Source organism: Takifugu rubripes, chromosome 2 (genome assembly GCF_901000725.2).
Source record: "Takifugu rubripes chromosome 2, fTakRub1.2, whole genome shotgun sequence".
Lineage (NCBI taxonomy): Eukaryota > Metazoa > Chordata > Actinopteri > Tetraodontiformes > Tetraodontidae > Takifugu > Takifugu rubripes.
The window spans coordinates 14,856,143-14,877,675 of NC_042286.1; the positions used below are offsets into that span (position 1 = coordinate 14,856,143).

The following is a 21,533-nucleotide window of genomic DNA, read 5'->3' on the forward strand; positions in this document are numbered from 1 at the left end:
AGCTGGCTACACAAAATGCTTTAAAAAAAAAAAAAAGTATCAATAAAATGGGGATTAGAGTAGTAGAATACGAATTACGGCGGTTTTCAATCAACCCTAAATTAGATGTTAAATTAAAAGGCTAAAAAAGTGTTAATCTGAAATAAAATTGCCAGTTAAGGAGAATAATCCCAGTGACAATAAAGGTGGGCGTGGTTTATCTTCACACCTCAAATCCAAGATTGTTTAATGGCCAAATTAGATGCATTTTAAAGTTTGGTTGGGTTGATCAAACTGATCGCTTGAGCTTCGTCCCAGAGCTATAAAGTTTAAAGTTGAGTGTTTTGTTGCCTGGCGCTGGGAATTCTATCGTGGGACGAGGCTTCTTCCCAAACATTAACTGTGATTATGGCAGGTTAACCATGATTATGGCAGGTTAACCGTGATTATAGGAGGTTTACACAAACGGACACTTTGGTTAGTTGTTATTTTTACACTGTAAATTACAGCTTGACTTTACAGTCGGATTCTGTCGCGAGGAGCAGCTCCTTAAAAGCGCGCGGAAGACGGCGCGGAGGGATTTAACGTCGCCACTTTCTCTTCTTCTCTTCGCTTTCCTGTTTAACAGAGAAAACAGCGCGGCGGACGGAAGAGGGAGCCAGACCGAAGGCTGCCGGTTCGAACCCCCCTCGGCCCCTCGGCTCCGTCCAGGACAGCGCTGCCCTCTTCGGCTCAAAGCCGCGGAGAGAAGCCAGCCGACGGTCGCACCGCTGCCGCCGCTGCCGCCCGATTCTTCCGCCAGGAGCCACAGAACAGCGTTTCTAATCCAGCGGGTGAGTTGCGCAGAGTTATTCAGGCATAAAAGCCACACAAACCATGACAGAAAGGACAGAAAACGAGCGATTCTCACAACGGATTCTAAAGAATGTCCTGCTTCACTTATAGATTTTTAAATCTTGGTCGTGAAAAAGTGTTAACAGCCTCCAGCATGAAGCTTTATGAGCTGCCACAACTGTTAATAAAGTCATTTATCTTGCACAAACATGTTTAACTCTAAACTTTTTACTTCCCATTATTTCCTTTATGGGGTTTTAATTTGCTGCTTGGAGTAATTTATGAGTTTGTCGTCAGCAAAAATGTAATGAGCCGACAGTAAAGCTGAAACAGAAGGATTTGGAGTTTATAAAGGAGGGAAATAACAGGAGAATATCAATAAAGAAGGAGAAGAGGAAGGAGGAGAAGAAGAGGAGAGGAGGAAGGAGGAGGAGAGGAGAGGAGGAAGGAGGAGGAGAGGAAGGAGGAGAAGAGGAAGGGGGGGAGGAGGAGGAGGAGAGGAAGGAGGAGAAGAGGAAGAAGGAGGAGAGGAGGAAGGAGGAGGAGGAGAGGAAGGAGGAGAAGAGGAAGGAGGAGAGGAGGAAGGAGGAGGAGAGGAAGGAGGAGAAGAGGAAGGGGGAGAGGAGGAGGAGAAGGAGGAGAAGAGGAAGAAGGAGAAGAAGGAAGGAGGAGAAGAGTAAGGAGGAGAAGAAGAAGAGGAAGGAGAAGAAGGAGGAGAAGAAGAAGGAGAAGAAGAGGAAGGAGGAGGGACAGTAGCGGCGCTGACGTTGCTGTTCCTGGTCCAAACCTCCACCAGCAGTTCCAGCCTGGTGATCACCACATACATGATGTTTACCTGCTCGTCCTCCTACAGAAACTAACGGGGACACGTGGAGCTGTGATCAGGCTGGAGAGGTTCCTGCTCCCTTGTCGTTTGGCTCCGTCCCATTGAGCTCGTTTGTTGTTGCTCAACGGTTTAATCGTGACTCTTGTTGTTTCAGGGACGAGAAGATGCTGCTGCTCCTGCTGACGCTGCAGCTGCTGCTGCCTCCAGTCGTCCTGGTAACACCCAAACGTTTCAAGAGCCATTTTGTGACGAGGCAGCGCTTTAAAACACAGTCTTTTCAGCAGATTCCCAGTTCAGATTACTGGGACTCGTGGGGCCCGTATGGGGAGTGCAGCCGCAGCTGCGGCAGTGGTGTGACCACCAGAACCCGGCGCTGTATCACCAGCAGGTACGATGGGGGGGGGGGGGGGGGGGCGTGCATAGATGAATAATTATGCTGGCTCCTCTTTACATCTGAGCAACAGGATGAGGATCCAGAGTCAGGCTCATTTTGGTCTCTTCATCTTCTTCATCACACGGTGGCTGGGGGAGGAACGCGGGCTCAGAGCCTCAACCCCCCCAGATTAAGGCTGTCTGCAGATGATTGGGACGAGCAGTGGAACCTTTGCACCGAAGGCTTGGATCAGGGCAGGAGATGAGGGCGGAGGGACGCCGGCTGTCAGCAGCCCATCCTGGGGTCTGACAGCGGAAGGCTGGGGCAGATCCCATCAGCTGCTCGCTGCCACCCAGTCAGGCCACAGGTGCTCAGCTCCAGCTGCAGCGTTCCTGCTGTGGAGAAGCTCCAGGAGAGCATCTGCTTGTCTGCTGCTTTGATGATTTCTCTTCATTAGTCCTTGATTGCTGCTCCTGTAATGAATCTCCAATTATAATAGCCGTGTTTACTGCTGGCTGTATTGTCAGCATAACCGGGCCCCGTCCAGGCCTGCCTCCATCATTGAGCAACAGGAACCTTCAGACTGGCCCCCCTGGGCAGAACATTAGCTTTAACATGTCCAAACACTTTTCTGATTCACCTCGGTGGATAACGGGAAGAGTGAGTGTGATCCCCTGTCATCGCAGGCTTGGTTTAGGGTGAGGTCCTAAAGAGAACAGTCAGCCAGTGAGTCTGTCTGACTGTTCTCTTTCGCTGACTGATGAGTGACGCGCTGCTCCTGGACCTCCTGCATGAGCTGTCACGTCTTGTTTGACTAACTGGAACAGCTCTGCTCCATAATCTGATGACCTTTTCTGTCACGCCTCCACCTTACACCAGGTGTAGTTTGGAGGCTTCATGTGGATGGATGTGGTGAGAGGCACGTGCATGTCTTTATTGCATGTCTGCAGGATGGGCTCATATTGGCGTGTGAGCTGATGTTTGCACAAGCCTTGTGCTCGTGGCCACGAGGGTGGAGAGCCCATATTAAAGGCGCACATTAAAGAGGAATGTCTGGTAACGTCAGAGCTGAAGCCGGTTATTTCTGGCCCGGCAGACAGTCTGAGTCGTGCTTGCGTTGCTGTAACACCTTTCTTCCTGATCGTGTTTGAGCCCATGCTGATCCACCTGCACACACTCCTCGTAGTAGCGATTAATGTGAGCCAGGCCGTCAGAGCAGGAACCACAAACGGGCCCTTTTGGGTCAGATTGGAGGATGTGTTGGTGAGTGAAACATCTGCTGCATCCAGGGCTGATGGAGGACACAACTGTGTGGGACCAGACAAGTCTTTCCGCCTGTGCAACATCCAGGTGAGCAAACACGTCTGGCAGAAACCAAACCCTCACAAAAACAAATTCTACAGCCTTTAAGCACCTCTCGGGGACCTGGAACCGTGTAAATGCCCATTCCCAGATCAGGAGCTACTCCCCACGGGGGGGTAGAGCCTCTTTATGTTGAACAGTAACCTCGGGGGGGTTGTGTGGAGCCAAATGACACCTCTGAAACTGTCAGTAAAGTAAGAAGTGACCTTTTCCACACAAAACGTGGCTCAAACACACAATGGAAGAGAGGAAAACCACTTCCTGGATGTAATGTGATCCAGGCACATGAAAGTGTAGATCCAGTCTGACGAACGTCTCCGATGAGATCAGTGACCCGCGTGTTTCTCCTGCTCAGGAGTGTCCGGAGGGATCCAGTGATTTCCGTGAAGACCAGTGCTCCCAGTTTGACGGCACAGATTTCCAGGGGAAGCGCTACAAGTGGCTCCCGTATTACGGAGGTCAGGATCAAAGGCGGCGCTTTGGCCTTTGTGTCTCCAGTGACTTCAGATCATTCTGTTTCCGACAGCCGACAATCCCTGCGAGCTGAACTGCTCCCCCCGAGGGGAGAACTTCTTCTACCGCCACCGCAGCGCCGTTGCTGACGGCACGCCCTGCCGTCCCGGGAGGAGGGACATTTGTGTGGATGGAGCATGTAAAGTGAGTCCGAAGCCAGAACGGCACCTTCAGATGAGTCAGTAACACAACGAATTGATAACGTGATAATGGAGCCGTGCAAACTCTGATCAATTAAGAACTGATCATTGATTAGAATGAAAACAGTGACGACAGTCGTGGGACTTGAAAAACCTCCTAACGCCTCCCAGTCCCAGTCCTCCCACTTTCAGTGTTTTATTACCACTTTTACAGGAACACCGTCTTCTCACACGCGCCCGGATCTTTTACTTTGTCTCGGTTTGGCCCCTGAACCGACCCATTTGGCCCCGGGGTTAAACTGGGTTTAAAATATCGATTTTATGGTCACTGCAGGACTTGACTCCCTCGTTAAATGTTGATTTAAGTGCCCACCAACGACCCGTCTGATGGTAAATCGGACTAGTTCTAAATACATTTGATCCATATTTACTGTCACAGCACCCAAAACCCTGGAAATAATGCTAACCACTTAATAAAGGTAAAGGTGACATGAAACTTGTCTCGCCTCTGCAGCGTCTGGGCTGTGACAACATGCTGGAGTCTTCTCAGCAGGAAGACCCCTGCCTGCAGTGTGGGGGGGCCGGACAGTCCTGCTACCGTGTCCACAACAGCTTCTCCCTGCAGGACCTGCAGACTGGTACGCTGCACCTTTACTGCTTTAATCAGCACACACGCAGACCCCTTCAGAACCTCGTGTCCTCATCATTCAAGGCTACAACCAGATGTTCATCATCCCTGTGGGAGCTACGACCATCAGCATCAGAGAGACAGTGGCCACACGCAACTACCTTGGTGGGTTCTTGGAGAAACCTCAGCTTCAATCCTCAGACGCTGACTAACCTCTGTGCGTGTTCAGCCATCAAGAACCTGCGCGGCGAGTACTACCTCAACGGCCACTGGGTCATCGAGTTTTCCAGGGCGACGCCCATCGCTGGAACAACGCTGTACTACCAGCGAGGAGCTGAGGGTGACAACGTCCCTGAAAGCATCACCGGCCGCGGCCCCACCACCGAACCTCTCGTGGTCGAGGTGGGAGGAAACATGCCTCGTCTCCCAGTGGTCTTTGAAAAGTCTGAAAACGAGAGAATTCCTGCTCCCGCAGCGTTATTCTGATCTGTGTGATGAGCAGAACAGCTCCACTGCATCATGTTGTCAAACAGATGGAACCCTGGCTCTGAGTGTCACGTTCCGACTCGTGGTGGAGATGATTGTGGCGTTGTAATTCTTATACGTGACGTCTCCTCTCAGCTGATCAGCCAGGAGCTGAACCAAGGAGTGGAGTATGACTATTACCTTCCACGTGGACGCTCCAGAGAGGGCTACTACTGGAGCTCGGGGTCCTGGTCCTCCTGCAGCAGCGAGTGTGGTTCAGGTAAGAGTCTTGACACGTCAGCACACCCCCCCTCATCTTTGCTCCATCACGTTTAATGGCAGCTCTGGAATTGTCCCCCTTCGTTAGGGTACCAGTCCCGCCTGGTCTTCTGCACCATTGATAATGAAGCCTACCCTGACTACCTCTGTGCATCTCTGCAGAGGCCACAGTCCAACCGCACATGCAATCCCCATCCGTGCCCTCAGACCCGCAGGTAAATTACAGACAGATAGCCCCAGGGGACATTTAAATAGAGTTTAACCTGCACGTCTAAAGCTGAGGGCCGCTGTAATGACTGTTGTTATAACTGTCTGAAGGATGGCGTACCTGTATCCGCCACAGTTGTGGAAATCCTCAGAAAGACCCAGAGCTTATGTGCTGAGGTAACAGGGTCTGTGTTCCCAACCCGGGGGGAGAGCTGAACCATGACCTTCAAGAGTCTGGAACCACCCTTCTATGATTCCTGCAAAAACCTTAACAAGTCTGAGGATTCAGATCCTCTTCTCAGGCCAAAATAGCAGTGGCAGAGATTCGATTCCCCCCTCTCGGTTTCAGAACAGTTCCATCACAGGTTCTCCCCCTTCACACCTGTTTGCGTCTGTTTAGATGTTTCTGTGTTGAATGAAGGAATGAGGCAGTGGTTCATGTCAGAATCTCCTCATTTGTCCCAGTCACACTTGGCGCTCACCTGATGCCAGATTTGCCTCTCGGAGCCCTTCCTGAGCTGGGCTGCTGCCTGATTGCTTTACCAAACCTTTGTCTGTGTCTGTTGGTGTTTCTGGTGTGTTGTGAGGTGTTCCTAGGTTAAAGGTCGCCATGTAAACATCTGAGTGGGATGGTGTGGTGGTAGTAGAGAGCCAGCAGCGACTCTCTGGTACTTCCTGCATTCTTTGATGCTGCTGTAGCTGCTGCTGCTGTAGCTGCTGTAGCTGCTGCTGTAGCTGCTGCTGCTGTAGCTGCTGCTGCTGTAGCTGCTGTAGCTGCTGCTGTAGCTGCTGCTGCTGTAGCTGCTGCTGCTGTAGCTGATGTAGCTGCTGCTGATGTAGCTGCTGCTGCTGTAGCTGCTGCTGCTGTAGCTGCTGTAGCTGCTGCTGTAGCTGATGTAGCTGCTGCTGCTGCTGCTGTAGCTGATGTAGCTGCTGCTGCTGTAGCTGCTGCTGCTGCTGCTGTAGCTGCTGTAGCTGCTGCTGCTGTAGCTGCTGCTGCTGTAGCTGCTGCTGCTGCTGCTGTAGCTGCTGCTGCTGTAGCTGATGTAGCTGCTGCTGTAGCTGCTGCTGCTGCTGCCTAGAAACCTGAGATGTTCATGAAGCTTGGGTGTGGTTAACTGCACCCTCATTGTGTCCTGTAGTGGCGACAGTAGGTGAAGGCTGTGGAGATACTGGAGATGAAATGTGGGCTTGCTGCTTGTAGTTGCTGCTTTCAGGTGTGCTTTAGTCAGTGCTTAGTGATCAGCAGCTTCTCAGCCAAGCTTTAAAAGGCTTGTTGTTTTATTTGATGGATTTAGGTTGTATCTTTATGATAAACACCAACATGGTGGAGGCAGCTGGTTTGCTGTGTCGTTATCGTTATCACAACCTCCGACTCTCCTCGTCTTGTCTGTCCCGGTCGTCTCCCCAGCTGGAGAACTGGTGAGTGGAACTCCTGCTCTGTTTCCTGCGGGGGGGGCTCTCAGGTGCGCACCGTGGAGTGCGTCTCCCAGGATTCCGCTGGCCCTCGTGTCGTTGAGGACGCCGTTTGTGCCGCCTATGCTGAGGCCCCGCCCTCTTTGCAGACATGCAACATGCACACGTGTCCAGACTATCGTGTGGCTGGTTGGAGCGCGGTGAGTTATGAAATGGGTTTGTGGAGCACGTCTGCACGATGGAAATGTGGAGTTGATGTAAGACTTTGTGCCTGCAGTGCTCAGTCACGTGTGGATCAGGTGAGCAGAGCAGAGAAGTCACCTGTGTTGACTCAAGAGGCACGAAAGTAGACGAGTTGTCCTGCGCCCATCGTCTGCGTCCACATCCTGTCCAGCGCTGTGAAATGGCGTCCTGTCCTACACACATGACGTGGCATGTGGGCGACTGGGGCCTGGTGAGGACATGAGGATGTTTGCTTGCTGTGGCGGCTGGTTTCCTCTCAGAATTAAGGCTGTATCTTTTCCCGGCAGTGTTCTAGGAGCTGTGGATCCGGCTCTCGAAATCGGGAGGTGATCTGCTCGGACCCAGAGAGGAACCTGTTCCCCATGCATGAGTGCAGTGGCCACCTGATGCCCCCCACAGTGGAGCGCTGCAACACGCAGCCCTGCCACAGGCCACAGAGTGAGTGAGTCCACGTTGCTGCTCTGACCTGCTAAAGGAACCCACGTAAGAGCGTCCTTCACTCTCTGTGCAGTGGCCCCCAGCATTCAGGACCCCCAAGGACACAACAAGACCCAGCGCATTTTCCAACCATACGCACGAGCGCACCCAACAGGTACAGCTGGTCCAGCATCTGTCCCAGAGCACCAACCACAGCTCCGATGATCTCACTCCATATTTCTGTGGAACCCGTGCGGCCCCCCCCAATCGTACGAGTCTTGCCACTTTGTGCCCATCAGTCCCACATTCAGCCCCTGTCCAAGCACCAATTATCCAGCCCTGATTGACGGGTTTTCAGGGGTCCCTGGACACTGTCAGGGCGATTAAAATGTTTCTGAAGCAGTGAGCTGTGCAAGTTCTGGCCTGGTGTGTCTGGCATGTTCTGGCACGCAGCATCGGCCCACTGGTCAGGAATTTGGAGTGTGCGGACTTGTGATCATTTCCTGTGTGATTGTCCTTCTTCCTCAAGCGCGGCGTCATCTCTGTGTGGTCCAACTATGTGTGTGTTATTCTTCTGTTGTGTGTTCAGAAGCACAATAGCTGCCAGCATCTAAACACCTGAACTTGATCTGATCTTAGCCCAGAGGCCTGAGACTGAGCTGACCCAGACCAACAGGCTCTACGACCCCCACAGCGCCGCCCCCGTCCCCCACTGCAGCCAGTCCTATTACGGCTGCTGCCCCGATGGTCACACCCCAGCCGGCGGGCCGCAGGGCCTCGGCTGCCCACGGGACCCGGCTCCCGCCCGGCCCTCCTGCACTCGCTCCAGGTCTCTAGCTCTCAGCTGTCATCACAGTGTGTGTGAGAGCTTTCCTCACTTTACGAGTGCCATCGTCTGGATTTCAGTTACGGCTGCTGCCGGGACGGAGCGACGGCTTCTCAGGGCCCGAACGGAGAAGGCTGCGAGGAGTATGTGGCTCCTGCGCCCACGGTAAGCAAACTGGCAGCACCTTAACGCCAGCCAAGGTGAAGCGTTGAGCTGTTGACATCTGTCCCGTTCAGATTGAGTTATTCTATAGAAACAGAAAGTGCCTGTGGCGTCATGTTCCCGCAGCATGCTCCGTCTCTTCCCGCCGAGAATGCAGCTCAGTGCCGCTCCACCACCTACGGATGCTGTTATGACCGCACCACGCCTGCATCAGGACCCAATGGCGAGGGCTGCCCCAACCCACCCAATCACGGTAGGAGAACGGGCCTCATCCTGGCTGGACGCCGTGACCGCAGGCGGCCCTTCTGTGACGTGCTCTTTCGTCCTCCAGTTGAGCGCTCTCTTTGCTCCCTGCCTCGCGCTGCTGGCTCCTGCAGCACGTGGGTCCCCCGCTACCACTACGACACCATCTCCTCCAAGTGCGTGCACTTCTGGTTTGGTAATTGCCATGGCAACAGCAACAACTTTGTGACCCAGGAAGAGTGCCAGAGGGCATGTCAGGTTCCTGCGCCCAGCCATCCGGACCAGAGGTCCGCCGATGCCGCCAGAGACGCCTCTGGCCCCGACAGATCGCCGGGCGGCGGCTCACCCAGCATGGGGGGAGTGTTCACGGCCCACGGCGCCCCTGAGGGCGGCGCCCGCAGACAGGCCTCCAGTGCTGCCACGCACGCTCGCAGAGGTAGAATCCAGCTGCGCTACCGTCGTCCTCTCCCTGCTACCGCGGCCCAGCATAGCGGCCCTGCGGCCAGGTAAGAAGCTCCGTGTCCCAGCCCCGCCCCCACGGGACTCCCTGCTGAGAAGCAGAAGAAGCACTTGTCCTACACACGTGCATCATGGACATCACGCGCACGTCTCTGTTATTTGTGCCTTAATGTGCGGCCTGGTAATATTTCCACTCTGTATGTCTCGTTGGTGCTGCTGTGCTTTGTCAGTCACGCTTGCTAAAGAAGCAACATCGTGTTCTAATTCCCAACACAACGTCTGAAGGACGCGTGAAGCTGCCCGATGCCTCTGGACATTGTGCTGTTGATGTCGTCGTGCCGTGCACCACTGTGGGCTCTGTGTGGTGGGATCAAACTAATAAAGGCTCCTCTCTGGTGGTTGCTGTGTCCTCTCTCGTCTCACCTCGCGTCTGTTTGGATCACCTCTTTTTCTTTGCAGTTTGCCCCATAAAGCTGTCCTTGTCCTTGTCTGGTCTTCAGCCCGTTAGCCGGTTGCTTCTGTCTCTGTTTCTCCCTGAGCTGTCTGGGATGAACCTCCCACGCCGGTTGTGGGCGCTCTTTATGCTTTCCTTGGTGGCACCTAAAGAAAGTTCCAACGGTGACTCTTCACTCTCCCTTGTCTCCGTCCTTCCTTCTTCCTCCTGTCCTCGTACGTGTCTTGTCTTCAGTTTGACGGTGGGTGCAGTGACCATCGATAAGAGCGACCCGTCCTCGGTGGAGGCTTTAGTCGGCCAAACAGTGGTGCTGCCCTGCAGAGTCAGCCCGCCGCCATCTTCAACTGTCTCCGTGGAATGGAGGAGAGACGGTGTCCCTCTGTCCAGCAGCAGGTCCGGGGACATTCAGCGGCATCGCGTGCACACGTGATGGGAGGGGGGGGGGTTCCCCAGAGAGCCTGGGGGCTGTGATGCACCTTTTGATGCACCTTTTTCTTCAGGCATCACCAGCAGCCCAACGGGTCCCTGCTGATCGGCCCCCTCACAAAGCTCCACTCTGGTTGGTTCCTGTGTGTGGCGACGCGGGGGCAGGAGCGAGACCACCGTTACATCTACCTCTCTGTCACAGGTGATCAAAGGACCCTTCCTCAAAGTCCTCCTGTTCTTTCCTCTCTGATTTCGGTCGAATTGGGGCCAGATCGGGTCAAAACCGTCGGCAGTAAGGTGCTGAGGTCACGGACGAGGTCAGAGCTTCTGTCCTGACCTCCAGTCTTGACCTGTTCAATGACTCTACGTGTCCCCGTCATGTGTCACAGAAGGATCCGCTCAGCCGAGCCCGACCTCCCTCCCCAGAGACGGTTCTCCTCGGTAAGCTGGGACCTTGTTCAGGAAACCCAAATGTCTGTTTTCCACTTGTCTGACATCAGCTTCATCCTGCTGGGAATGTTTCAGGTTCAGTATCGAGCGATCCGGCTCGTCTCTGCTGGAAATGCGGTCCGGACAAACTGCCCGGCTTCCCTGCGAGATAGTTCCAGCGTCGGCACTTCAGTCTGTCAGCATCCAGTGGACCAAAGACGGACAGATCTCTAGTGACTCCAGGTAACTGCAGCGGGCGGGTGGACGGAGGGACGGGTGGGTGGACGGAGGGACGGGTGGACGGGTGGGTGGACGGAGGGACGGGTGGACGGAGGGACGGAGGGGCGGAGGGACGGGCGGGAGGACGGAGGGACGGTTGGACGGAGGGGCGGGCGGGTGGACGGAGGGACGGGTGGACGGAGGGACGGGTGGGTGGACGGAGGGACGGGTGGGTGGACGGAGGGGCGGGCGGGTGGACGGAGGGACGGGCGGGTGGACGGAGGGGCGGGTGGACGGAGGGGCGGAGGAGCCTCGGCTCCCCTGAAACTGTTTCCTTCTGTGTCTCAGGTATCAGCAGCTTCCTGACGGTTCTCTGAGCATCAGCGCTCTGAAGGCCGCTGACGCTGGACTCTTCACCTGCACAGTGTCCACGCAGCAGCAGCTGGAGCAGAGACAGCTGCAGCTCAGGGTCCAAAGTCAGTTTAATGTCTGTCTGTCTGTCTGTCTGTCTGTCTGTCTGTCTGTCTGTCTGTCTGTCTGTCTGTCTGTCTGTCTGTCTGTACTGCTGCGACTCCTGCTCGTGTAGTTCCAGCAGGTGGCCAGCAGGGGGCAGTGTACCCAGGAATCCCCATTTAGTTTAAATGTGTTTTGTGCAGCTGATCTGAGGATCACCACAGCTCCCAACAACATCCAGGTGTCTGAGGGCGGCGCGGCGCGGCTGCCCTGCGTGGTGTCGGGGGACAACGTCAGCATCGGCTGGTCCAGGTAGCGACGCTGCTCAGTGATCAATGATGACCCACACAGCTAAAAGGGCACCAAAACATCACAACAGTCAGGATCAGATGAATAATTCCCTTCTTTTTGTCTAAAACAATGTTTGACGCCATCCCAGAGTCACAGAAAAGGTCACCGGGTCAATTTCTGGTGGTTTTTGGTTTGTTGAACAGAAATGGCGTCCCGGTTCGTCCGGACGGTCGAAGCGTCCTGCTGTCCCCTGACGGCAGCCTGCTCCTACAGCAGGTGAAGCCTTCGGACGAGGGCACGTACACGTGCAACGCTTACACGGGCATCTACTCCGTGAGCGCCACGGCCCAGGTCCACGTCACCAGAGCTGCGGATGCCGGCACGGCCGCCCCCCCGGGCTGCTCCGACCAGCCCGAGCTGGCCAACTGCAGGCTGATCGTGTTCGCGCGCCTGTGCTCCAACTCCTACTACTCCAGCTTCTGCTGCGCCAGCTGCACCAGGCACTCGCAGAGGAGCGCCAGGTTTGCAGGGCGCCGCGGCTGACGGGACACAGGCGGGACACAGACGGGACACAGGCGGGACACAGGCGGACCACAGGCGGGACACAGGCGGGACACAGACGGGACACAGGCGGGACACAGACGCGACACAGACGGGACACAGGCGGACCACAGGCGGGACACAGGCGGGACACAGACGGGACACAGGCGGGACACAGGCGGGACACAGACGGGACACAGACGGGACACAGGCGGGACACAGGCGGACCACAGGCGGGACACAGGCGGGACACAGACGGGACACAGGCGGGACACAGGCGGGACACAGGCGGGACACAGACGGGACACAGGCGGGACACAGGCGGGACACAGACGGGACACAGTCCTGGGAGCAGCTGCAGACAGGCCTTCAAAATCAAAGTCCCTATAAAGCGTAAAGGCTGTTGAATGCGAACAGTTATTTATCTTTAGGAACCTTATTCACTGGATGGAGCTACTGTGTCAGTTCTCTGTTTTTTAGAGACGTATTCATTGTTTGAATTTTAAGCCATTTAAACCTTTGGTTTGTTTGCTTTTATTTTGGTTTTAAAGTCTATTTTGTATTCACTGAACAAATGTCCTATTTTCTCATCACAGTTTTTTATGTCGGATTTGATAATAAAAGTAATATTTTCATTGAAAGGCCTCCTCAGATGTTTCTGTTGAACCGGCCCTGAAAGGTCCCCACAGTGGAGGTAGAACTCTGCTCCTTCACACACCTGCAGTCAGGTGATCTGCTCACCTGAGCTTCCACACCTGCCCTTCATCAGCCCTCACCTGTGGCTGCACCCTAACCCTGGAAAAGAGGAAAGCTAAACTCTGCATGGACCAGCAGGACACGTGAGTTCAACAGGTCCTGGTCCATCATTCAGGTCTGTTTGGTTCTGACCCGGGTCCCTCATGGGTGTTAGCTGGAATGCTAGCAGTTAGCTACAGTGGCCTGAACCTTGAGAGAGAAGTGTTTCTCATCGTTCCTCATGAGCTCCAACATTACTACAGAGGGTGTGTGTGTGTGTGTGTGTGTGTGTGTGTGTGTGTGTGTGTGTGTGTGTGTGTGTGTGTGTGTGTGTGTGTGTGTGTGTGTGTGTGTGTGTGTGTGACCTGCTTATTTCCTGTTGCTGGCTGACGTGACAGATGCTGCTTCCTGTTTACGGCCCAAACGGGTTTTTCTCTGATCAAAACAGGAAACTGAGTCATCAGACGCTGCTGGATGGAACCTTTTTGGTTCGGTTTCGTTCTCAATTTGAGTGATTTGATTGTTGATGCAGTTTTATTCCTCCAACTGCTTTGGCTGATCCGCCGCCGTGCGTTGCCCCTGTTTTGGGACGTTGTTGTGTGTAGCGGAGCCTGTGTGTGTGCGTGTGTGTGTGCGTGTGTGCGTGTGTGTGTGCGTGTGTGTGTGTGTGTGTGCGTGTGTGTGTGCGTGTGTGTGTGTGCGCGTGTGTGTGTGTGTGCGTGTGTGTGCGTGCGTGCGTGTGTGCGTGTGTGTGTGCGTGCGTGCGTGCGTGTGTGTGCGTGTGGGTGTGCGTGTGTGTGCGTGTGTGTGCGTGCGCCGTTGCTGCAGACGTGCAGCCCAGCGTGGGTGCAGGTGCCGTGGAGGCTGCGGTGAAGGTCGTTTCTCGGCACCGAGCGCGTTCCTGGCTGCTGTGCGACCACATCCTCCCTCTGCACCGTTTCAGCGCCCGCTCTCGCCTCCTGCTCTGCTAGAGTTCACTTCCTGTTTACGTGGGCGGTTGTCACATTCTCCACTGACAGTAGCTGCTACAGACGCAGCTGAAGCATAAAGGGGCTAAAATGTCATCAGGGGGGAGGAGGAACCTCGAGGCTCAGTTCTTGGAGCCTTTTTGAAGCTTACAGATGTTCCTCAACCATCTTTTGGTTTCACCGTTGCTGATGACACTATAACAGGTTCATAGGTTGTATTTTATTTCTCTGCACCATCAATGACTCTAAACTCTGTTTCTCCCATATTTAAAGCAAACTGAGCCACAACCCTTTTAGAACTTTTATTACAAGAGAAAACAAGTTAATGGAAGTTTTACACAGTTGCAAACAAGCTTTTTTTAAAAAAAAAAAAGCTTTAATTTTGTGTTCAAATCTGATTTCACCGTTCACGTCTCAGAGGCTCTGCTTCCCCGCCCAACCCTGCAATAGAAACAGGAACAACCAGAACCGTGAGAGTAGTCAGACCACAGGAAGGGCACCAGCAGCTCACCTGTCCCAGGTGTGAAACACCAAACCTACCTGCAGCTTCCAGGCCAGAAAGATCACGAAGGCCCCGTAGACGACGCTCTTGAGGATGAAAACGCCGTAGGAGAGCTTGGCGGCCTGCGTGATCCTCAGATAGGTCTCTGTGGAGCGGCGCAACATTTAGAGTGTGTGTGTGTGTGTGTGTGTGTGTGAGTGTGTGTGTGTGTGTGTGTGCTCTGCTCACCTCTGCTCATCACCTCTGTGGCCGCGGCAGCTGCAGAGAGGAGACATCAGTCAGCAGGGTCTGGGGTCAAAGGTCAGGGCTGATAGTATCACGTACCTTCGCCCTGGAGCGAAGCGCTGTACAGCTCTGTGCTGGTTCCGTTAAAGAAGCTGATAATGCAGGTGAAGTCGGAGTCTGGACGGAACCAGTCCTCAGCAGAGACCCTCAGTCTGCTGCTGATCCTGTAGAACCTCCCCTCGGGCCGCAGGGCGGCGCCGTCCGTCGCCACGCCGTCCGTCACCTTTTGCCCGTTGACCTCCCAGGACACGCTCACGTGGTCCGGGTAGAATCCGCTGGCCACGCAGACGATGGTCTTCTTCCTTTTTTGGTGTTTTTGGTTGCGACACTCTCTGGAGGACGGCGGCAGCAGCGTGACCGTCGGCCCGGTGACGCTGAGACCTGGTTCTGGACGGACAAGTGACAAAAGCCGCTCCGCTTACTGACGGCTGCAGCAAAGCGTCTGCCAGCACCGACGGAAAAGCGACCGGGCTAATCTGTCTCCGACCCGCCTCCGCGCACAGAAGCGGACTCGGAACATCTCTGCACGTTTGTCAAACCAGCAAAACGACCCGAACCCCCCCACGAGCCACGTTTATGTTCAGAAAAGGGCAACGGACATTGAAATCTTCCCATTTTCTTACCGAGAACCGTCACTCTGGTGCCGCTGCCGAAGATCGCTGGATCATAGTTGTCACACTGACACGAGCTGAGAGCAAAAGCGCGTCCGGAGCGGCGCGGCGCGGCGCTGGTGCCGTGGTTCTCAAACACATCTGCTCATTTCTCACCACCTTCAGCACCACTGAAATGAAGCTAAAGCTGAGCTTCTGCCTCATTTCTCTCATTTCTGAGCTAAAACCGTTAACTTGGTTCCGGCAGCGAAGGAAGCGTGAAAGCCTCCAGTGACGGTGAACTGGGCCAGAACCCGAAGACAAACCTTCCTCTCTGATTTCTCTCTTTAAAACAGAACCTTCTGGCACCACAAGCAAAACCTCGACAACGTCCTGCTTAAAGTGTTCAGCTCAAGGTGACATCAATGTGGCCAAACTTACCAAGAACCGTCAGTTTGGTTCCAGACCCGAAGTACGCTTCATATGTTGCACAGAGTTCAAGCGTGGCACCAGAACCATTAGCGTCAAACATTTGAAACAGCCTTTCAGAGGCTAAGCTACCGCTGCAGCCTTTCCGAGTTTTATCTCTGTTCCTTACTTACCCAGAACCGTCACCCTGGTTCCTGGTCCAAAATAAGCTTCAGCATTGTCACAGTGTAAAAATACTGAGCATCAAACTGGTAGTCTGAGAACTGCTGCTTCTGTCAGTGATGATGCTCTCAAACATCCCGATAAGCTCCAAACACAGAAATAAAATCAAATATTTACCCAGAACTGTCACCCTGGTTCCTGGTCCAAAGTGAACAGGCTCAGTGTTTGTCACAGCGGCGCTACTTTAGCTCAAAAGTTCAGCTTTGGTATCCTCTCTTAAACAGTCTTAAACTGGGACTTACCCAGAACCGTCACCCTGGTTCCTGGTCCAAAGTAAGCTTCAGATCCAGTGACACACTGAAAGTCTCCCGGACCGAAAAGTCAGCAAAGCTTCCAGAATAATCCAGATGAATAATCCAGAGGATGAAGAGGCCTCACAGCTTCTTCACAGCTTCACCACCTCCAAACCTGGATTGTTGAGTGTGGATCTTTCAAGTTTTGAACTCATGATCTGAGAGACATTTTTCATCTTTCCAGCTCATCTTCTGGAAGTGAACAGGTTCTGAAGGCCCGGCTGTGCCGGCCTGCTGAGAGCAGCAGCGCAGCATCAGAGCAGCAGCTTCAGAGCAGCAGCAGCAGCAGCTTCAGAGCAGCTTCAGAGCAGCAGCAGCTTCAGAGCAGCAGCAGCTTCAGAGCAGCTTCAGAGCAGCTGCAGTCATCTGAGACAGCGGCTCCTCATGAGAGCAGGTTTTTGTACGGCGGCTCTATTGGAGTGTATCACCGTGGCCCCCTGTCCCCACCGTGAGAAAACATCACACAAAAACCTGCTGTTCCGCCCTGGTGGTGTCTCCTTCCTCCACCCAGCTCCTCCGTATCTCAGCCTCCATCTCTGTGGCAGCAGCTGAGCTCAACAACCAGGCTGCTGTGTGGAGGCTCAGAGAAGACCAGGACCAGGAAGGAAGAGAGAAACAGCTCTGTGGCAGGGCTGCAGATGTTTCAGGAAGTGACATCACAGCTGGACCCACCTCTTTGTGAATTCATTCTGAATGTCTTGTTTGAAAGATTCACCTTGATGTTGATATGATCATCCCGACTCATTTACATCCTCTCATGTCTCTGTTAGTGTAATGACGCGTGTAGCCTGCAGGGGGCGCCGAGTGTTTCTGAAGACACGGCTCCACCTTTGTGTCCACGTCAGTCCTGGAGCCTCCTGCTGCGCTCGGGCCGGTGGGCTCGCGGCTTCTCCTCCTCCTGGTGGGAGGTGTGAGCAGAAGAGAGGCAGACATTCTGCAAGAGCACTTTTTTCTATTTGTTCTCTCCTTTTTGTGTGAATTTTGTTGAATGTAGTTGTTTGTTAGATTTATTGGGGGGGGGTTCCAAATTAGTTTAGTGTGTGTGTGCGTGTGTGTGTGTGTGTGTGTGTGTGTGTGTGGCGGCGGCCAACGCCTCATTTCCACCTATAAAAAAAAAGTAAATATTAACATTGCAGGGAAATTTAGGCTGGTGTGTGTGTGCGTGTGTGTGTGCGTGTGTGTGTGCTGCTGTTTGTGTTCAGCCTCCTCCCACGTCGGTGTCACTGTGCTCACTGACAGCACAGAAGATCAGACCTTCATCTGCTGCCTCCAGGTTCTTCACCGTAAACGTTCCGCTCTCAGCGTTTGGCTTCGTGGCTGAGAATTTCCTCTTGTCGGAATTCCCAAAATCATGGTCTGCTCCGGTTGTTGTGAACACGATGAGCTTCATGTGTTCCCCCCGCAACTGTCTGAACCAGTACATATAGAAGTAGCTGCTGCCCTTCGTGTGTTTGCAGTTTATGATCACGTTGTCACCTTGGGGCCTCCACAGTTGCTCCGGCTGTGTGACATCACTGCCAGCGACCAAACCTGCAGCTGGAAACATCACAGCTCAACATCTGTCACCCAGGAGGTTGTGTTGGCGTGTGACGGTGCTGAACGTACCTGCACACAGCAGCACCACCAGCCACCACAACACAGCTGCTTCCTTCACCATCACGTCCAATTTGTTTCTGAGAGTCTGAGGGCGACGTTGAAAAGCTGCTGTGGGAGGAGCCTCACTCAGCTCTGACATCACTTCCTGAGTGAGTGAGTGAGTGAGTGAGTGTGTGTGTGTGTGTGTGTGTGTGGCGGCCAACGCCGGGTTGAGCAGGAAACACGGAGTGAAAGTGGGGGCGGGCTCCGTGTGGAGGAGGTGGTTCTGTCTACAGGGGGCGGTGGTGTGACGGGGGTCACCGTGGGGGGACAGTTTGATCAGGTGACCCCGCTAGCTGACGATCACCCTGTCAAACGTGCCGCCGTTCATGAGTGACGAGTTCCTGGCCGTCCCGACATGGGAAGGTAGTGCCCCCATCAGAAAGGGCGAGGACGCATTGAAATTAAAAAAATGGCCTTCGCCAGCCTGCTGGAGGGTCAGGTACAGGGTGCACTGGTCAGGTCCCGGATTCAGAACATCAGAGATGGACGACCCCTCTGGGCTGGAGGAGAAGCATGGGCAGACTGGGGTCGTCCGTCCTGTTGACGGGCACAGGGCAGGAACGCGTAGAGCCGGGCCAGATAAGGGAGCGTGCAGTGGAGTTTTTTCGTGCCTCTACGCCAGCGAGAACCATGAGAATGAGGCTCTGTTTGAGGGGTTCTGCAGGGAGCTGCCTCAGGTCTCTGAGGAAACGAACTCAGGCGAACTGGCGCCCTGTGTCTCTGCTGTGTTTGGACTACACAATTCTGTCCAAGGCTTTGGCTACCAGGTTGGAGGAAGCTATGGAGCAGGTCCTCCACTGAGATCAGACCTACTGTGTGCCCGGCAGGTCCATGGTGGACAACGTCCACCTAATTCGGGATGTTCTGGAGGTCTCTAGCTCATTAGGCATCGATACTGGTCTCATTTCGTTAGATCAGGAAGAGACTTTTGACCGAGTTGAGCAAGGGAACCCATAGTGCACGGAGCCAGGCTGGATGTCTCCAACAGAAGAGGGATGCCTCCTTTCCTCAAGAATGCCTCATCAGTAGTGGGTGGGCTCAGAAAGGGGGCGGGGCCTCCTCATTTCCACCTATATATTAACATTGCAGGGAAATTTAGGCTGGTGTGTGTGTGCGTGTGTGTGTGCGTGTGTGTGTGCTGCTGTTTGTGTTCAGCCTCCTCCCACGTCGGTGTCACTGTGCTCACTGACAGCACAGAAGATCAGACCTTCATCTGCTGCCTCCAGGTTCTTCACCGTAAACGTTCCGCTCTCAGCGTTTGGCTTCGTGGCTGAGAATTTCCTCTTGTCGGAATTCCCAAAATCATGGTCTGCTCCGACTGCTGTGAACACGATGAGCTTCATGTGTTCCCCCCGCAACTGTCTGAACCAGTACATATAGAAGTAGCCGCTGCCCTTCGTGTGTTTGCAGTTTATGATCACGTTGTCACCTTGGGGCCTCCACAGTTGCTCCGGCTGTGTGACATCACTGCCAGCGACCAAACCTGCAGCTGGAAACATCACAGCTCAACATCTGTCACCCAGGAGGTTGTGTTGGCGTGTGACGGTGCTGAACGTACCTGCACACAGCAGCACCACCAGCCACCACAACACAGCTGCTTCCTTCACCATCACGTCCAATTTGTTTCTGAGAGTCTGAGGGCGACGTTGAAAAGCTGCTGTGGGAGGAGCCTCACTCAGCTCTGACATCACTTCCTGAGTGAGTGAGTGAGTGAGTGAGTGTGTGTGTGTGTGTGTGTGTGGCGGCCAACGCCGGGTTGAGCAGGAAACACGGAGTGAAAGTGGGGGCGGGCTCCGTGTGGAGGAGGTGGTTCTGTCTACAGGGGGCGGTGGTGTGACGGGGGTCACCGTGGGGGGACAGTTTGATCAGGTGACCCCGCTAGCTGACGATCACCCTGTCAAACGTGCCGCCGTTCATGAGTGACGAGTTCCTGGCCGTCCCGACATGGGAAGGTAGTGCCCCCATCAGAAAGGGCGAGGACGCATTGAAATTAAAAAAAATGGCCTTCGCCAGCCTGCTGGAGGGTCAGGTACAGGGTGCACTGGTCAGGTCCCGGATTCAGAACATCAGAGATGGACGACCCCTCTGGGCTGGAGGAGAAGCATGGGCAGACTGGGGTCGTCCGTCCTGTTGACGGGCACAGGGCAGGAACGCGTAGAGCCGGGCCAGATAAGGGAGCGTGCAGTGGAGTTTTTTCGTGCCTCTACGCCAGCGAGAACCATGAGAATGAGGCTCTGTTTGAGGGGTTCTGCAGGGAGCTGCCTCAGGTCTCTGAGGAAACGAACTCAGGCGAACTGGCGCCCTGTGTCTCTGCTGTGTTTGGACTACACAATTCTGTCCAAGGCTTTGGCTACCAGGTTGGAGGAAGCTATGGAGCAGGTCCTCCACTGAGATCAGACCTACTGTGTGCCCGGCAGGTCCATGGTGGACAACGTCCACCTAATTCGGGATGTTCTGGAGGTCTCTAGCTCATTAGGCATCGATACTGGTCTCATTTCGTTAGATCAGGAAGAGACTTTTGACCGAGTTGAGCAAGGGAACCCATAGTGCACGGAGCCAGGCTGGATGTCTCCAACAGAAGAGGGATGCCTCCTTTCCTCAAGAATGCCTCATCAGTAGTGGGTGGGCTCAGAAAGGGGGCGGGGCCTCCTCATTTCCACCTATATATTAACATTGCAGGGAAATTTAGGCTGGTGTGTGTGTGCGTGTGTGTGTGCGTGTGTGTGTGCTGCTGTTTGTGTTCAGCCTCCTCCCACGTCGGTGTCACTGTGCTCACTGACAGCACAGAAGATCAGACCTTCATCTGCTGCCTCCAGGTTCTTCACCGTAAACGTTCCGCTCTCAGCGTTTGGCTTCGTGGCTGAGAATTTCCTCTTGTCGGAATTCCCAAAATCATGGTCTGCTCCGACTGCTGTGAACACGATGAGCTTCATGTGTTCCCCCCGCAACTGTCTGAACCAGTACATATAGAAGTAGCCGCTGCCCTTCGTGTGTTTGCAGTTTATGATCACGTTGTCACCTTGGGGCCTCCACAGTTGCTCCGGCTGTGTGACATCACTGCCAGCGACCAAACCTGCAGCTGGGAAACATCACAGCTCAACATCTGTCACCCAGGAGGTTGTGTTGGCGTGTGACGGTGCTGAACGTACCTGCACACAGCAGCACCACCAGCCACCACAACACAGCTGCTTCCTTCACCATCACGTCCAATTTGTTTCTGAGAGTCTGAGGGCGACGTTGAAAAGCTGCTGTGGGAGGAGCCTCACTCAGCTCTGACATCACTTCCTGAGTGTGTGAGTGAGTGAGTGAGTGAGTGTGTGTGTGTGTGTGTGTGTGTGTGGCGGCCAACGCCGGGTTGAGCAGGAAACACGGAGTGAAAGTGGGGGCGGGCTCCGTGTGGGGGAGGTGGTTCTGTCTACAGGGGGCGGTGGTGTGACGGGGGTCACCGTGGGGGGACAGTTTGATCAGGTGACCCCGCTAGCTGACGATCACCCTGTCAAACGTGCCGCCGTTCATGAGTGACGAGTTCCTGGCCGTCCCGACATGGGAAGGTAGTGCCCCCATCAGAAAGGGCGAGGACGCATTGAAATTAAAAAAATGGCCTTCGCCAGCCTGCTGGAGGGTCAGGTACAGGGTGCACTGGTCAGGTCCCGGATTCAGAACATCAGAGATGGACGACCCCTCTGG

The 21,533-nt window shown here is 54.3% G+C and overlaps 1 protein-coding gene and 3 gene segments (V, D, J or C); 1 reads left to right on the forward strand and 3 right to left on the reverse strand.

Moving 5' to 3' along the window:
- Positions 1-314: 314 nt before the first annotated feature.
- paplna (papilin a, proteoglycan-like sulfated glycoprotein) lies at positions 315-12,825 on the forward strand. Of its 3 annotated transcripts, XM_029832785.1 has the most exons (28): positions 315-456; positions 608-812; positions 1,794-1,854; positions 1,921-2,027; positions 3,302-3,362; positions 3,730-3,832; positions 3,901-4,031; positions 4,542-4,665; positions 4,740-4,820; positions 4,885-5,057; positions 5,277-5,400; positions 5,488-5,614; positions 5,718-5,783; positions 7,018-7,222; positions 7,300-7,476; positions 7,553-7,703; positions 7,777-7,857; positions 8,322-8,511; positions 8,589-8,673; positions 8,797-8,923; positions 9,002-9,419; positions 10,061-10,219; positions 10,327-10,454; positions 10,642-10,693; positions 10,778-10,924; positions 11,249-11,376; positions 11,557-11,665; positions 11,848-12,825. In XM_029832785.1, the coding sequence occupies exons 3-28, from the start codon at positions 1,804-1,806 to the stop codon at positions 12,185-12,187; spliced, it is 3,645 nt and encodes a 1,214-aa protein (XP_029688645.1). In that variant the 5' UTR covers positions 315-456; positions 608-812; positions 1,794-1,803; the 3' UTR covers positions 12,188-12,825. The 3 variants fall into 3 exon arrangements, with proteins under 3 accessions (XP_029688645.1, XP_029688646.1, XP_029688647.1); XM_029832786.1 differs by lacking the exon at positions 315-456 and having other exon boundaries at positions 542-812; positions 1,924-2,027; XM_029832787.1 differs by lacking the exons at positions 315-456; positions 5,718-5,783 and having other exon boundaries at positions 543-812.
- Positions 12,826-14,175: 1,350 nt separating this feature from the next.
- On the reverse strand, positions 14,176-17,968 carry trbc (immunoglobulin lambda-1 light chain). The segment is given in 6 exon segments: positions 14,176-14,534; positions 14,618-14,647; positions 14,714-15,061; positions 16,158-16,220; positions 17,433-17,744; positions 17,814-17,968. Coding segments are annotated over 6 exon segments (1,023 nt in total).
- A 960-nt stretch (positions 17,969-18,928) lies between these two features.
- LOC101072964 (T cell receptor beta variable 18-like) lies at positions 18,929-20,504 on the reverse strand. The segment is given in 2 exon segments: positions 18,929-19,329; positions 19,405-20,504. Coding segments are annotated over 2 exon segments (462 nt in total).
- A 14-nt stretch (positions 20,505-20,518) lies between these two features.
- Positions 20,519-21,522, reverse strand: LOC115248872 (T cell receptor beta variable 18-like). The segment is given in 2 exon segments: positions 20,519-20,919; positions 20,996-21,522. Coding segments are annotated over 2 exon segments (462 nt in total).
- Between the last annotated feature and the right edge of the window lie 11 nt (positions 21,523-21,533).